Genomic DNA, 14,946 nt, shown 5'->3' with positions numbered 1-14,946 from the left:
CATTTTTCTCATTCATCTAAATTTAATGTACAGGATCGCAATATGATTTGTTTTGCCCTCCAGTGTGACAAACAGAAAAAGTGCACAGTGTCTAAACGATTGCCAAATGCTCCAAACAGGTGAGTTGCACAGGGTTACAGATGTGACTGAAATAAAGGAGTTAAGACAGATGGAGAAACAGACACAGATGTTGAGATACATAGCTGACATGACTGGCTGTGATACTAATGCCCTCTCTTTGACAGCTGTTATAACAGTTTTATGTTTAAGAAAATAAAGAAATAAATGAAAAAATAAACGAACGAATAAATAAAAGTTACTAATAGTAAATGTGCTTTGTCTCCCCTGTGTGAGATTTTGTCACGGAAACTTCATTGTGTTTTAGAACTTTATACAGGCGCCATCGCTTTTTAAACGCTAGGTGTCACCAAAGAGCCATGGACATCCAGACACGCCCACCTAAACACTGCGGGTAGATTAAATCACGGAGCTGTCATATAATGTATAATTATATCGCCCAAATTGTCATACAGAAACCACGTTATTATGCTTTTGATGTCACTCCAAAAACAACAACAGGAATGACAACGAATAAATCATGATTTGACCATTTTACATCAGGCATTGTGCTGGGTAGCTGTGCAGCGCCGAAAGACCAAACGGCCTGATCACTGCTCGATTGCGCCTCCTGGCAAAGTATCCGACCCGGAGGAGCGCGCAGGTTTTCGGCGCCCCGGACCCGTTTGAGTTCCCGTAACTGGATTAATACAAACCTCTCAACCTGGACCGAACCTTTATCGAGTAGTTTGGTACCAAATATCAGGCGGAGGACTTGTCTGTTGACCGTTTTAACACGTTTTTCTACCCGAGGACATAGAAGAGAAAAGCGAAGTGAATCCAGTAGTCAGACCCGCGGAGAACTGACGTTAGCTAACCGAGCTAAGCTAAGCCCTTGTTTGGGTCGCAGTGCTATCAAACAAGCGTTCCCCTGAACTTTCTGGGGAATTTAAAAATTTTAAAGTTTTAGATAGAGCACAGGGGACATATAAGCTATGAATGTTTCCTTTTAAATTGTAAGTTAGTTTGCGATAATGTTGGGGCTTTTAAAGTGAGCATGTTGTCTTAACTCAACATTTTAATACGGGGGAGGTGCGTTCATGGTCAGCCGTTAGTTGAGTCGCAGCACAGTCCCGCAGAGACTCCGAGGGACCGCCGACCCTTCACTCCAGGACAACCGTCTCCTGACCGCGGCCGGCTGCTGTGGCCGGCCACACGGCACTAAACGCCGCAATGGAGGAACATGATAATATGGAGTATTTCTACCAGCAGGTAGTTCAGAAAGATGTGACTCGCCGGCTGCGGGTCGGCCAGGAGCTTATCGAGTACCTGAATGATCCACCACGCTCCTCGGACGTGGAGCAGGACAAACCCCGGCTGGATAAAACCATCGATGAGTTATTGGGATGGGTGAACTCCAGCAATTTCAAGGTGAGAAACCGTGATCGGCCGTTGGGAGGGGAGAGGATGAATGTGTGTGTCCTCGGTAATGGACAATTGCAGTGTTTGTGTCATTGGTCTGGTTTCAATGTGAACAATTTTAATATCTCAACAAAGAGCTGTCCACACATTGGTGGTATGAAAGAGGAGGAGGGTCTAATGTGATGTAAAACAGCCAAACACACTGAAATCTTCTGTTTCAAAGAAGATTCAGTGTGGATCTGGAATGAAAACTGAGATGGATTTGTACATTTCAGCCCAAGGACAGAGTTGGATAATATTAAGGGCTTATTGTGTGTTCTTAGGTGTGTTGTTTTGCCTGTGACGGCGTGTGTGTGTGTTCAGGGGTACCCATTGTCAGTGCTGTAGATGGGGGAGGGGTCATCTGTCTGGCTCCACTCATGCATCCTTTCTCTCCTCTTTCTGTCATGTTGTCTGGCTCTATGTTGTGTGTTTTTATTCTGGGCGGTTTCCCAGAACTGCCGGGCTGTGACATCATGACGAGGTGTCATGTTGACCCACACACCGAGTCAAAGCAGATTACAATCCATTTCCAAACCAAACTGACACCTGACTCCCATATTTTCTGAAGTAACATTGTCTGCACACTGATCCAGGATTCAGCAAGAGTGAGAGATTTGTGCACCAGTCCCTATTGAACACACCCCCATTTGGTTTACATCCGCCGGCTGCTAGTCATCAATCAAAACTACTAAGTGAGTCCATCTGCAACCGGATAAACAAAGAGTATCAGTAACGAGTCAACAGAAGATGGAGATGATGCTGTGTGTGGTTCATAATAAAGCACATTGGATCATTTTCCATCAGGCATCCTACTGGATAGCTGTGCGGTGCCCAAAGACCCATCGGCCTGATCACTGCTTGGTCGCGCCTCCTGGCTGATTGCAGTCAGACTCAGTCCCCGGCAGAGCGCACAGGCTCAGAGCCGGAGCAGAACAGCAGAGACACTTAACCTGGATTCATACAAAGCCCTCAGCTCTGGGCTGGAGCTCAACCTTTATCCGAGCAGTTCGGTGCAGCTTCGCCTTAGGAGGACCTGCTGCGGGCCGCGAACACACACTTCTGTAGCGGCGATCATGGAAGATAAACGCCGAGTGGAGGCAGGAGCTGCGGAGAGCTGCCTGAACTAGCCGCGCTAGTGGAGCTCTGTCTCCTTGTTTGGGTTTCACTGCTAACTAGCTGCTATTTTCTTTAGCATCACAGCGCCGTTAGCTTATTTGCATGCGCATCCGTTGTATGAACCTGCCCGTGTCTACGTCGGCTGCACTCTGTGGTGCTTTCTGGAAGATTTAAGGTCAATGTCTCACAGAGATCACAGAGGAACTAGTCAGTGCACTTAGTTCCTCCTTGGATAGGAGCCGGGCCAGAAAGATCTTTCATAGTCAAGGAGATTTCAACTTGAATAAAGGGAGGGTTGTGATCTTTAATCATCACTTATTGAGGGGTTGTGTGTTCATGGTCACACATCAGATCATCGTAGTCCAGATCACAGAGGCTCTGCCGTTCACCTTCCCCTCGGTGTGGACGCTCTGTCCACAGAGCAGCAGGAGCACCGATGGAGGATCAGGACAACATGGACTATTTTTACCAGCAGGTACAGCAGAAAGATGTTTCTCACAGGCAGCGGGTCGGCCAGGATATGGTTGATTTCATTAGCGACCCGGATCGCTCCCCTGATATGGAGCAGGACAAACCCAGGCTGGACAAAAGCATCGACGAGTTACTGGGCTGGGTGAACTCCAGCAACTTCAAGGTGAGAGATCGTGACCGATCTTCACTGAGACTTCCTGTTGTGCTGCAGCTGAGATCATGAATAATCTCCCTCCAGTTTAACGGTTAGAGAGAGAACATGTGTCCTCGCAGTAATGTAGAGGGGATGTCACCTGTCACCGGTCTGGTATCTGTCTGTCTGATCTCCTTTAACAGCTTGACAGCTCTGCTGATTTTCTCAGACCGTAGATGCAACGATGTCAAGGCAATGTGAGATTGGGTTTCAAACCTCATCCCAGGGACACAGTGGGGGATCTGCTGGTCCTCCTCTGGGCTGTAGGCGTCAGGTTGTTGTCATTGCTGTGGTGGCGTGTGTGTGAGCAAAAAAGTTACTTTTCTGAACTAAACCTGCTTCTTTACGTGTGTTCATGGTTTTACACAAGGAGATAATTACAACCTCCATTTGAAGCTGCACAGTTTCACCGATTTTATCCAGAATGATGTTCAGAGGGAGTTGTAACCCCCCTCCCCCCACTGTCCCTCTAACAGTGATACTGGTTGGCTGGAAGCAAAATGCTGAGTCAGCACAAACAGACGGCGTATGGATAGATGAGATGAATAAGAGAAGAGCGATTGCAGGAAGCAGGGGACTGAAGTGATAGATGTGGTGTGGGTAGGTGAGTGGATCGCTCAGACTCAGACTCGGGCTGTGACTCATAAATGCATGTTCACAGAAGGGGACTCCCACCTCCACCCCTGAGTTCCTCTTAAAGAATGAATAAAACACCAGGCTTCCTTCGTCCCTCGGCTTCTCTTCCTCAGTTGTGGCCTTGCTCTCTGTCCCTTTTTTTTGGGCAAGGATTTGGTTTCATCTTCCCATCTTCCTCCTCCTCCTTTTCGATCCTCCCCGTTCAGTCTCCTCTATCCCCCCTCGGTGCGATCAGTGCATTATTTGAGACCGGTACACAAATAGCAGGCGGCGTTAATATTGCAGCAGGGCCAGATTACTGGGCAGCGACCAGATTGTAGAGGTTGTGATCTCTCCCTACTAGTTTCTCCTCAGTGTTTGGCACGAGGCAGCACTCTGATGGATGCGTGCAATCTGTATCGCAGCACAGCCTCCTCGATACAATATTGACTCAATAAATTCCACCGTACAGCTCTATTAAAGTGTTCAATCTAGTATTAAACCGAACAACCGGGCCGAATCAATTCACCCAGCAATCTAACACCGAGCAGCCACGCTTGCTCTGCTCTGTAGGCGACAGTAATATTTTTATGATGCTGTTTTTTCTTAATTTTATGATGATGTGAGACTGACCATAATGCAAACTCGTCTCCCCCGGCTCCAGGTGCTTCACACGTCACACTGCAAGAGGATTCATGAAGGGTTTCACCGGGAAGCAGCTGCAGGATGTATGGACTTATAGGAACAGAGCGTAGATTAGATTTGGATTGTTGCGTTTTATCCTAAATCAAAATGTAAAGTGGCCCCTCTATGTGTTTTTTATATAGGTGAATTACAGCCGTATATACTTGTGTTATTGTTGTCGTGAAACTTGAGGCATCAGCGTTTGTCTGAGGCGTTTACTAATCGTGTGCACAAGAAGAGGATATTCACTTAAGTATGGATTAAAGGCCACATGTTGAGCACAAACTCCAACTGTGTTTCTGTGCGATATCTGACCCTTGAACCTCGTGTTTCCATCTTAAAAACGCTCCTTAGCCCATAAGCTTCTCCAGAATCCACAGTGACCCGATCAGCCTGGTATGCATGTAAGCAGAGCGCTCACAAAGCAGCGTTCAGTCCAGGCTGCAAATGTTTACTACCTGCTGAAGTCCACCATCTTTTTCTTTATGTAACACACAGAGTCTGTGCTGCAGCGCCGCTGTCTCAGTGTGACCGCTGCTGAATCATGATGCTCGCCGTATGAATATTGATGTGTGTGTGTTTGCACACTGTCTCCAGGTAGACAACAAACTCAGTCCCCTCCGTCTATCCCGCTATTTGTCCGTCTGTGTGTGTCTCTCCTGGAGTGCAGGTGCCATATGGTGGTGTGTGCCAGGCTTGTTGTGGTGCGATGGGGGGATGGGGTGGGGGGCCTCGGGGCTGTTTCCTTCCTCTCCTGTTCTTTCTCTCCCTCTGGCTGCTTTTCCTCTTTTCCTTCTCCTCCCCTCCTGAATGAGGTCAGCATTAAGGAGTCGTCGTCTTGACTCGGACCTCATGTTTCCCCTCCAGGTGATTTTACGGGTTTTGGTCTGGTACCGGTTCCTTTTCAACGCCGTCCTTCCCCCCTCCCCCTCCCCCCCTGCTCTTGCTGCCATATTCACCTGGCCCTGTTCCTCCTTTTGACTAAAATAGGGAAGAACTGCAGCCTGCGTTCCCCCACAGGACCGAGGGGAGAAATGTTTCAATGGATTTTCTTCTTTTGACCGCTCGTTTCCAACGCGGCCCTTGCCAAGATGAGCATACCAGGAGCAGAGCACAGCGCGGCGTGGGATCAGATATGAATCAGCAACACAGTGGAAAAAATTCATTTGGGCCAGAGAAAATATCCCATTTACCGTTCCCATGCAAATCATACGGCTCAATAATTCTCTTGAAGATTCACACGGAGACAAGTGAGACGGCAAAGAGTCCCAACTTTCATCTCACCTCTATTTAACTTTACACTTGGCACCAGATGTTATGTTTCCATTCCATTTCTTTAACAAATGATCAAATACCTGTCAAACTCCACTCGGCTTAAATGGTGTGTGTTGCCATCAGGTATTGTTTTATAGCCATTAAGACAGGGGTGTAACAAGATAACACTCTTATTTAACTCCTGGTACACGTCGGCATCAGTTTCATGAATCATTCCTCCAGACGTTCACGACCTTAAAGAAGTGGAAGTTCATCCAAGTTTAGTTTCTTGTGTTTAATCTTGAACAGTAGATCTTTCCATCACAGTGTGTTTCCATCCTCCTCATGCTGATGTAAAAGTATTTCCGCAGCGTATTCAACTCAGGTCCTTGCCACAGTTCATCAATCAGTCGGCGCGCTTCTCTGTTGAATTACGATCAAGGGAAAGATCCTGTGAAAATGTCTGAACCTGTATTGGCACATTGATTGTGAGGCCTCGCACTGACGTCTCCCTCCTACACCCTGTCTTCTAGGTGGCGCTGTTGGGGATCGACATCTGCGGTGCGTTCGTGGACCGCCTGGGCGAGAGGTTCAAAGGATACCTAGGCACAGGTGAGACGCCTATCCCGCCTTAAGTCTACATTCACTTCTGGGTTATTGCTCTATTTTTGGCCAACATATGGGGGGATTTTAAATAAAGGTTGTGGGGGGGGCGGCACTTGTGACACATGAAATGAAAACATAATAACGTCAGCCGGTGCAGAATGTGCTGCTGCAGGTCTTTGCCATGTGGTCGCCTGAACTGAAAAGCATGTGGAACTACTTTTGTTCCAGCTGACTCCACAGTTACTGTTCTTCATCTTCCTCCTCCTCCGGGGATATCATCCATTTCTCTTTCTTTCTTTTTTTTACAACACCAACATTTGTCTCCAGCCAGTGTAGAACCCAGTTTTCAAGCGTTGCCTCACTCGTTTGAACACTAAGAGTATGTTTAACATTATTGTCCTTGTGATGTAAACGTCAGATGTTCTCAGCCACAAAATGCGTATTTGGCTCCAGTCAACGTTGTAATTCATAAACGAGTTGAGTAACAGCTGCGTTCAGTCCATTCATTTCCGTTAATGACATCATCCTCAGTCGTACCAGGGGCACTTTTTTGCCCTCTTTGCCTCAGCTCACTTCCTCCCTGTGTTAGTCTGACATTAATATCTCTGTAATCGTAGCTGGAGCTGCAGTGGTTTCTGTACTGTAAAGTGTCCACATGTCAGAACACAACATTTTCCCCATCTGTGCCCTTGTGAGTCGTAATCTCCTTGAATTGTGTATTGTTGTCTTTCGTTCTGGCGCATGTCCTCCCATTCTGTTCCTCACTTCCACTTTGTCCTTCCTCTCAGACAGAACAGCAGCAGCGGCTCTAAACGCTGGCACGTCCATGCCTCACTCCCCTATTATTCATCCTGTCAACTATATTTAGGCTGGAAATCGTCTGCCAATCTGTAGCTCACCCTCTTACACCCCCAAACCACACCTCTCACACTCACACACACACACACACACCCACCCATGACCTCATATGCTGAGTTTGTGTGAGTTTGTGAGTTATGTCCGCCCCATCTCGTGTGTGTGTGTGTGTGTGTGTGTGTGTGTGTGTGTGTGTGTGTGTGTGTGTGTGTGTGTGTGTGTGTGTGTGTGTGTGTGTGTGTGTGTGTGTGTGTGTGTGTGTGTGTGTGTGTGTGTGTGTGTGTGTGTGTGTGTGTGTGTGTGTGTGTGTGTGTGTGTGTGTGTGTGTGTCCTAAAGGTGTCACCAGCTGTCTTTGTCAGCCAGGCTGTAACTTGTCACACACAAACACACACAGGGGTGCAGCTCAGGGATGAGTCGACGTGCTGTGCATAGTCCTCGCCCAGACACACACACTTGACTCTCCTTGCCTGTCTCAGAAGCTCCCGTACCCTGGCTGAGTCTGAGTGTGTGTGTGTGTGTTGTTGTGCGTGTGTTTTTCATCTCAGCTCTGTGTGTTGATGATAAAAACATTACTCAAAGCTGCGGCCGGCTCTCTCCCTCTCCATCTGACTTCCATCTATCCTACTCTCCCTTTCTCTTCCTACGCAGACACACACACACACACACACACACACACACACACACACAGACAGAGAAAGTGAAAGGAGGCAGATGAGATCATTGACATTAATGACTGATTATATTGATCTGCAGGACTGACTCATGGCACAGGATTGCTGCAATTACACTGTGTACGTGGGTGTGTGTGTGTGTGTACGTGTGCGTGTGTGTGTGTGCGTGCATGTGTGTGTGTGTGTGTGTGTACATGTGTGTGCACTCTGCCCTCTTGCTTTAGCTATCAGATGTGGAAGTGAAACACACAGATCTCAGGCCGTTGACCCAATCCTGCTGACTCATAGGCTCCAGTCTCTTAGTTCAGTTCCATTGTCATTGAGATGAAATGGGACAATATGACTGAATGGACCAACTTGCTATACACAAGTGTGTGCACGTGTGTTTGATCCTTACTACAGCAGATGATGTCACCGTATGTAACAATGCCCCTCTGTAATTTTTCTTCTTTGGGGGCATTGTCACTGTTGCCAAGGAAACCTGCTGTGATGGTAACATATTGTACACATACATAGACACATGTCCACACAGGAAAAGGACAGATGACATCACTCTATCACTCCAACACTGATGTTGCGGGGTAGGAATGTGTGCGAGTGTGTGTGTCTACTTTGTTCAGTTTCTGTTTTTCTCTTTGCCTGAATGTCAAAGGGAAGTTTTGGGTCAGAAAGTAACTTCTTCCCTCGAGTGACGACAGCAGAGAGAGAGAGAGAGACACACACACACACACACACACACACACACACACACACACACACCAGCTCTCACGTCTTGAACTGGTTAACAGATTTGCCGGCTTTGTCCTCTGAAGTTTTCCCCGTGTGGTTGAAATTACTTGGTCACAAAAGTTAAACTCTCCAGATATGTAGGTCACCCAGAAATGGCAGGTATTTATAGATCAATCTGCCAGGTGATGCGCTCGTCTCACTCCTGGGTGGCGCTGTGGTTACGGCAGCTGTACAATCGGATAGTTGGACACGGCGTAAAAAGACTCCGAGGATCGATCAGTTTCATCAGTTGGCCCTGTAAGGGGTGAAAGACGACGATGTTCAATTTAAGACAGTTAAAACCACCACCGACATCCATGTACCGGGTGTGAAAACGTGGTTTCTTTACTATGGAGCCACTTTTCACACTTCATTAACTGGTGTGTCAGGGTTTCTTCTGGTCTAATCGCATGAAATTACATCCCATAATAACACAGAGAGTCTTCTCTTATCTCCTACAGTCACGGCTCCCTCTCCTCTGAGCTGGTTTGGGGGATCGGATGCAGTTTAATAAAAGGATCTAACCTCTTCCCTCATTCCACATAAGGTTATGAGAGTGAGCGGCTCAAATATTGGTCTATTGCCAAAATACTCATTGAATGCCAGTTTTTAAATGCTATTATCCTGCCTGTGTGTCTGTGTCTGTGTCTGTGTGGTTGTGTGTGTCTGCATTGCATTGGGCTATTGTGGGAATGACATGATAGCATGTGATGATCTTGACGTTACTTTAGTCACGGTCCATTTCTCGTTTCCTGTCTGCTGCTTTCTGGTCGATACCCTCATTGATTCTGACGGTTGTATAACTCAGGCTTATACTTTGCAGTGAGACTTTTCCTCTCTCGCACACGCACGCACACACACACACACGCACACACTGTATTAAAGATGCACATGGTGTGTTCATGTGTCTTTATATGTTGATGTCTTCTTACAGCCTTCCACTTGGGGGCAGTCTCCAATGTTTTTGTCACTTCAATCTAGTCGTAGATACTCAGAGTCATGTGAGGTCTCATCTCTTCTTCACTGATGGATAGATGGGTATGTTGGCCCTTTTACCATTTCACTTCTCTGTCTCTTGTTTTCTGTAGTGTTGCCGGCCCTGGTGGACCGGCTGGGCGATGTGAAGGACCAGGTTAGAGAGAACAGCCAGGCTCTCATCCTCCGCTGCATGGAACAGACGGCCTCTCCCATGGTGAGACACACTGACCAATAACTATTGCAAAACAGCAGGAAAAATCTTCTCCGTCTCTCCACCTGTCTCTCTCGCTCTCCTTCTCTCTCACCTGTACTCTCCTCCTCCTCCTCCTCTCACCAGTATGTTTTGGAGAGGCTGCTCCCGGGCTTCAAACACAAGAACTTTCGCAGTCGAGAAGGCGTCTGCCTCTGCCTCAGGGCCACCCTCATCACGTGAGCTACTTCCTCTTTCCCTCTGCTCTATGTCACTTGCATGTAAAGCATATTTTAGTCTTGGTGATGAATCCTCGTTATGGTTTATGTCATTTTGTAGTGCAGTTTGTTGACGTGGCGTCTCTAACCTCTGTCCTTAACGACTCCAAAGCCAAACAGTCTCAGTCTCCCACACTGAGCTGACAGGCCTGTTTGAGGGCTTTGTGCTTCTTCTATTGAATGAATGAATGAATGGACGCCAGAGATCACACATCAGAGAATAATGGGAGGGAGGTTATGTATACCAGGAATAAAAAAATGAAACTGCAGGCAAAATGGGTGGTGCGTGATCAAAACAACATTGTGCGTAGGAATGTGCTATTCTCCTCTCCGCCACGTTACCAAACATACAGTATACTGTCCCGTACCAAAGCCAGGACTCTGTGACCACAAGCATCCAAGAAAACCAAATACTGAACTGTGAGGAATCTGCACCCCCAGTGGAGCTTCAATAAATAAATAAACCTCCAGTGTGTTGAAATGGGGACATTTGGGCAACCTAGCTTTGTGTGAATGTGTTTACTTTGGAGGACTCTCTGTGTTCAGGCGGCTCGTCGCCGGTCAGCTGTGATTTTTAGCATCACCGTGCTGATTTTAGCGCCATTTTCCTAAGAGATGGCGACACCGCTCTGCTAAATGCTAAGCTGCTACCTAACAGTAAAGGTTAAAGGAGCAGTGTTGACTGCTATATGTTTGGAAGGTTTTGTTTTATTTATGTATTTTCCTCCTATAAAATACAGTCTGTATAGCCGATGATACATTCAACATGTCTTTTACAGCCGGATTGCTTTTCTGGATCCTTAACAATTCTTTCTCTGGTGTGTGTCTGTCAGGTATGGAGCCCAACCCCTGAGCCTCAGTAAGATCGTTCCCCATCTCTGCTCTCTGACCGGAGACCAAAACCCACAGGTAATTCAGCGTAGATCCCTCTGCGTATGGAGCGTCTCTCTCGCTCTCTCTCCTGTAGGATCCTGCTCTCTCCCTTATCTTCGTCCTCAGCCTGTGGTTGAGCTCTCAGCACCAGTGAGTGTGTGTTGGCAGGCGTCTCATGGCAGCCCTGTGATTATTGGTTATTAGTGAGGAGATGGGCTCTGTAAAGCTTCATGAAACACGAGCACCCTCACCCAGCCATTAACCCACACAACAGCTTGTAGAGTGTGTGTGAGAGAGAGAGATAGGGAGAGAGTGTATGACGTTAGAGCGAGGTAGATTTAACCTCCTGTAGGGTTGCGCCCCAGACCTGAAATCTGCTCTACATCCTCTACCCAATCATTACCTACCCACACACTGTCCCAGCCAATCACCATCTTCTTCACACACACACACACAAGGGTGCTAAGAACAAAATGAGCAAATCAGATGTTTCAGGTTGTGGCGGTGCATTAAGGCCTTTTTTGTGCATTTGTATTTTGCTGTGCCACCACATGACGACTCTCTAGTTACTGTAACATAAGTCGGCGTGGAAAGTGTGTCGTCCTATATCTGTGTGTGTGTGTGTGTGTGTGTGTGTGTGTGTGTGTGTGTGTGTGTGTGTGTGTTTGTAGAAGACTGGTGTGCATATACTAGTCCCCTTTTTAAAATTCCTGCACATCTGCTCCCTTCAGGTCCGTGAGGCCTCCATCACCACATTGGTGGATGTGTACCGCCATGTTGGAGAGAAGGTCAGAGCAGACCTGGCCAAGAGAGGACTGCCCGCTGCCCGGTGAGTCATGTTTGTGTGTGTGCGTGTGCGAGCATGCGAGAGTTATTGTTCATCTCTGTCGGTGCGCGCATTGATCGCATTTTTAGGTGTGTGTATGCGCTTGTGCCAAGATGGGGCGAGCTGTGTGGAGGGTGTGTGGGTCGGGCGGCCTTGGCACCCTGTCTGTCCCAGGCCACGCCATGCACCACTCTGCCTCTCACACACACAGAGAGACTTTTATTCAGAGCACAATGCTGACTGACTGGGGGGTGGAGAGAGGGGGGGGGGGGGGCAGCATTGGGCGGAGTAAACAAGTTCGGGAAATTTTCCAACATTGTGTGTGTGTGTGTGCGCGTGCGCGTGCGCGCGCGTGTGTGCGCGCTGCTGAAGGGGTGAATCGAGCGGGAGCGTCCTCCTTTGGTTGTCCTGGTTACCTGTGCTGGGTTGAGGGTTATTCTAAGCAATCTATAGGCTCTCTCTCTCTCTCGCTCTCTCACTCACTCTCTCTCTCTCTCTCTCTCTCTCTCTCTCTTTGTCACTCTCTCTCTCTATCTTTTTGTCACTCTCTCTGTTTCTCTCTCTCTCTCTTTTTGTCACTTTCTCTCTGTATCTTTTTGTCACTCTCTCTCTCTCTCTCTCTCTCTCTCTCTCTCTCTCTCTCTCGCTCTCTCTCTTTGTCACTCTCTCTCTCTTTTTGTCACTCTCTGTTACTCTCTCTCTATCTCTCTCTCTCTTTTCGTCACTCTTCTCACTCACTCACTCACTCTCTCTCTCTCTCTTTGTCACTCTCTCTATCTTTTTGTCACTCTCTCTGTTTCTCTCTCTCTCTCTCTTTTTGTCACTTTCTCTCTGTATCTTTTTGTCACTCTCTCTCTCTTTTTGTCACTCTCTCTGTTACTCTCTCTCTATCTCTCTCTCTCTTTTCGTCACTCTTCTCTCTCTCCCTCTCTCTCTCTCTCTCTCTCTCTCAGCCAGTGTTGTGCGCTGTGACTGCTCAGCATGAGTCTTGCGTCTGTGAATGCCGCTGGCCTGGGCTGTGTGTCATGTGTTGTGCATATTAAGCCCGTCTGTCTCCAGTGCAAACGCTCCGTCTGTATGTGTGTGATTTAAAGAGACTGGAGCCTGTTTGCTTTCTGTGGCTCAAGTCTGACAGACGCCCGGGTTTAGGTCTGAAACCAATACTAGTACGTTGAAGTATTGTTCAAACTGGAACATTTTCCTTCTCTCTCTTCCTCTCTTGGGACTGGAATTGATTGAATCTCTTGCTTTGATTTGTTTAATCGGTTAAGAAAATTTTATTTGCTTAAGTAGGTTGTGTATTCTGCTCTATCGATGTCATGCATTTATAAAGAGTCAGAAGAGTGCAGGCACATTCAATTATCAATTAAAGCTACAACTTTATTTTTTATTGAGTTAAGATGATTAACAAGGCTGCACTGTGTCAGTTACATTAAAGTATCTGAGCTACACTTTAAGTGAATCTATAGATATGAGTGTGGACATACAATATAACGCGTTTATCTATGTAATGGAGCAGGAAGTGGCAGCAGCAAATTGCCCGTATGTAAATCTCATCAGCTGCTCTAAGCCTCTAATTAACCTTTTAGTCTTTAGACTCTCTAACATTTATTGGCCATTACCATGACAATTAGATGACGTCATAATGCAAAATATTGTTACTGATACTATTGGTGCACTGGTGTGTGTGTGTGTGTGTTGCCAGTGTGGTTGCCTGGGGGAATGCAGAGTGCGGCCACGCTGACCAGATCACAAATCCTCCTCTGTGGAGCGTGCGGCAGATCACGGTGAGAAAGTGGAGAGAGAAGGGAGTGTAGGAGAAGGAAAGATCTGTGTGTATGGGTGTCAGACACACGGGCCGACCCCTGAGGTCAATGGACTGCCTGGCGTCAAGACGTGTGAAGAGACGTGTAAGAGTGATGAAGGCAAGGGAAGGAATTGAAGGAAGCGAAAGGGAGAAGTAGCTTTGCTCTATTTATGCAGTTAGCTCCACTGCCCCTCCCCCTTTAGTGTGTGTGTGTGTGTCTTTGGGTCGGTGAGGGAGGTTATATAAAGGGTAACTGAATCTCCGTGCTGCCTGTCCCTCTTGTCTCTCTCACACATGGACACAGATCCCTGCGTTGAGATTTAACTCTTCCCACCCCTGAAGCTCTCTCAGCAAACGTGTGTGTGTATGTGTGTGTAGGTACACAGTATGCACGCGCGACAGTAGGTGGTGCCTCGTCACGCGTCTGCATCATGCTTTGGTCGCTCGCTGTTTGGCTCTCTGGCTCTCACACCCTCCTCTCCCTCCCTCCCTCCTCTCTTCCTCCCTCGTCTTGGAGCCACTGCACCATGTTGGATACAAAGAGCTGAGAGGAGCAGAGGACCGGACTCTGTGTGTGTTTGTGTGTGTGTGTGTGTGTGTGTCACGTAGCACAGGGAACCAATGCAACCTTGCCCAACAACGCGGCAACCTAGTAATGAGCCAACAGGGAAATACAGAGGCAGATGCACGCTGAGGACGAACGGCTCGGCTCTTTCTGAGACACAACAGGCAAATTAAAATGGTGGTGAAAGGCAGGGAAGCATGAGGAGAGGCTGAACAGCCCAGGAGAACATTGCAAGGCTAATCTCCACTTATTAGGATATGCTCAGCTGTCCGGCTACTGTGGACTGACAGAGGACGGTGTGTATGGCTCATATTCTTGCTTGCTCATATTCGTAGGAGGTCGTTGGTTCTGTTGTTCTCCTCATACTAGACGTGTGTGAGGTCTCTATACTGGCAATGCTTTAGATCAGCTGAGACTTATTCACGTGTAGATAGTCTCACCTGTGAATCACATGGCTAAGCTGCCTTGGGTTGCCGCCTGAGTGTGAGTGTGAGTGTGAGTGTGAGTGTGAGTGTGAGTGTGTGTGTGTGTGTGTGTGTTTAGCAGGATGTCAGGACTCCTGTTGTGTAGGCAGGCAGACGGGCAGGTTTACCTCTGATGTTACTACACAGCGTCTCGTCTGTCTGTCAGAGCTCTGTGTGTGTGTGTGTGTCTGCGTCTGTATGCCTGCATCA

At 47.6% G+C, this 14,946-nt stretch overlaps 1 protein-coding gene across 10 annotated transcripts in view; it reads left to right on the top strand.

The window, feature by feature from the left end:
• The first annotated feature begins 691 nt into the window (after window positions 1-691).
• Window positions 692-14,946, top strand: part of clasp2 (cytoplasmic linker associated protein 2) — a 42,006-nt gene continuing 27,751 nt past the window's right edge. For 9 of the 10 annotated variants that reach the window (XR_012960717.1, XM_076139614.1, XM_076139613.1 and 6 more), the window contains exons 1-6: window positions 692-1,488; window positions 6,388-6,466; window positions 9,844-9,947; window positions 10,071-10,162; window positions 11,035-11,110; window positions 11,806-11,903. Coding sequence is in view for 9 of the 10 variants with exons in the window: in XM_076139614.1 (XP_075995729.1) it covers window positions 1,291-1,488; window positions 6,388-6,466; window positions 9,844-9,947; window positions 10,071-10,162; window positions 11,035-11,110; window positions 11,806-11,903 (647 nt within the window). In the remaining variant the exon portion in view is untranslated. Of the gene's footprint in view, window positions 1,489-2,395; window positions 3,272-6,387; window positions 6,467-9,843; window positions 9,948-10,070; window positions 10,163-11,034; window positions 11,111-11,805; window positions 11,904-14,946 lie in introns of those variants that run through there. The other variant, XM_076139608.1, reaches the window with a different exon arrangement.

This window comes from Genypterus blacodes, unplaced genomic scaffold (genome assembly GCF_046128005.1).
Source record: "Genypterus blacodes isolate CSIRO-AG114 ecotype Tasmania unplaced genomic scaffold, CSIRO-AGI_Gbla_v1 ptg000438l_1, whole genome shotgun sequence".
In the NCBI taxonomy this organism is placed as follows: Eukaryota; Metazoa; Chordata; class Actinopteri; order Ophidiiformes; family Ophidiidae; genus Genypterus; species Genypterus blacodes.
The sequence above is the reverse complement of the archived record's forward strand: the minus strand, read 5'-3'. Positions and strand labels throughout refer to the sequence as shown.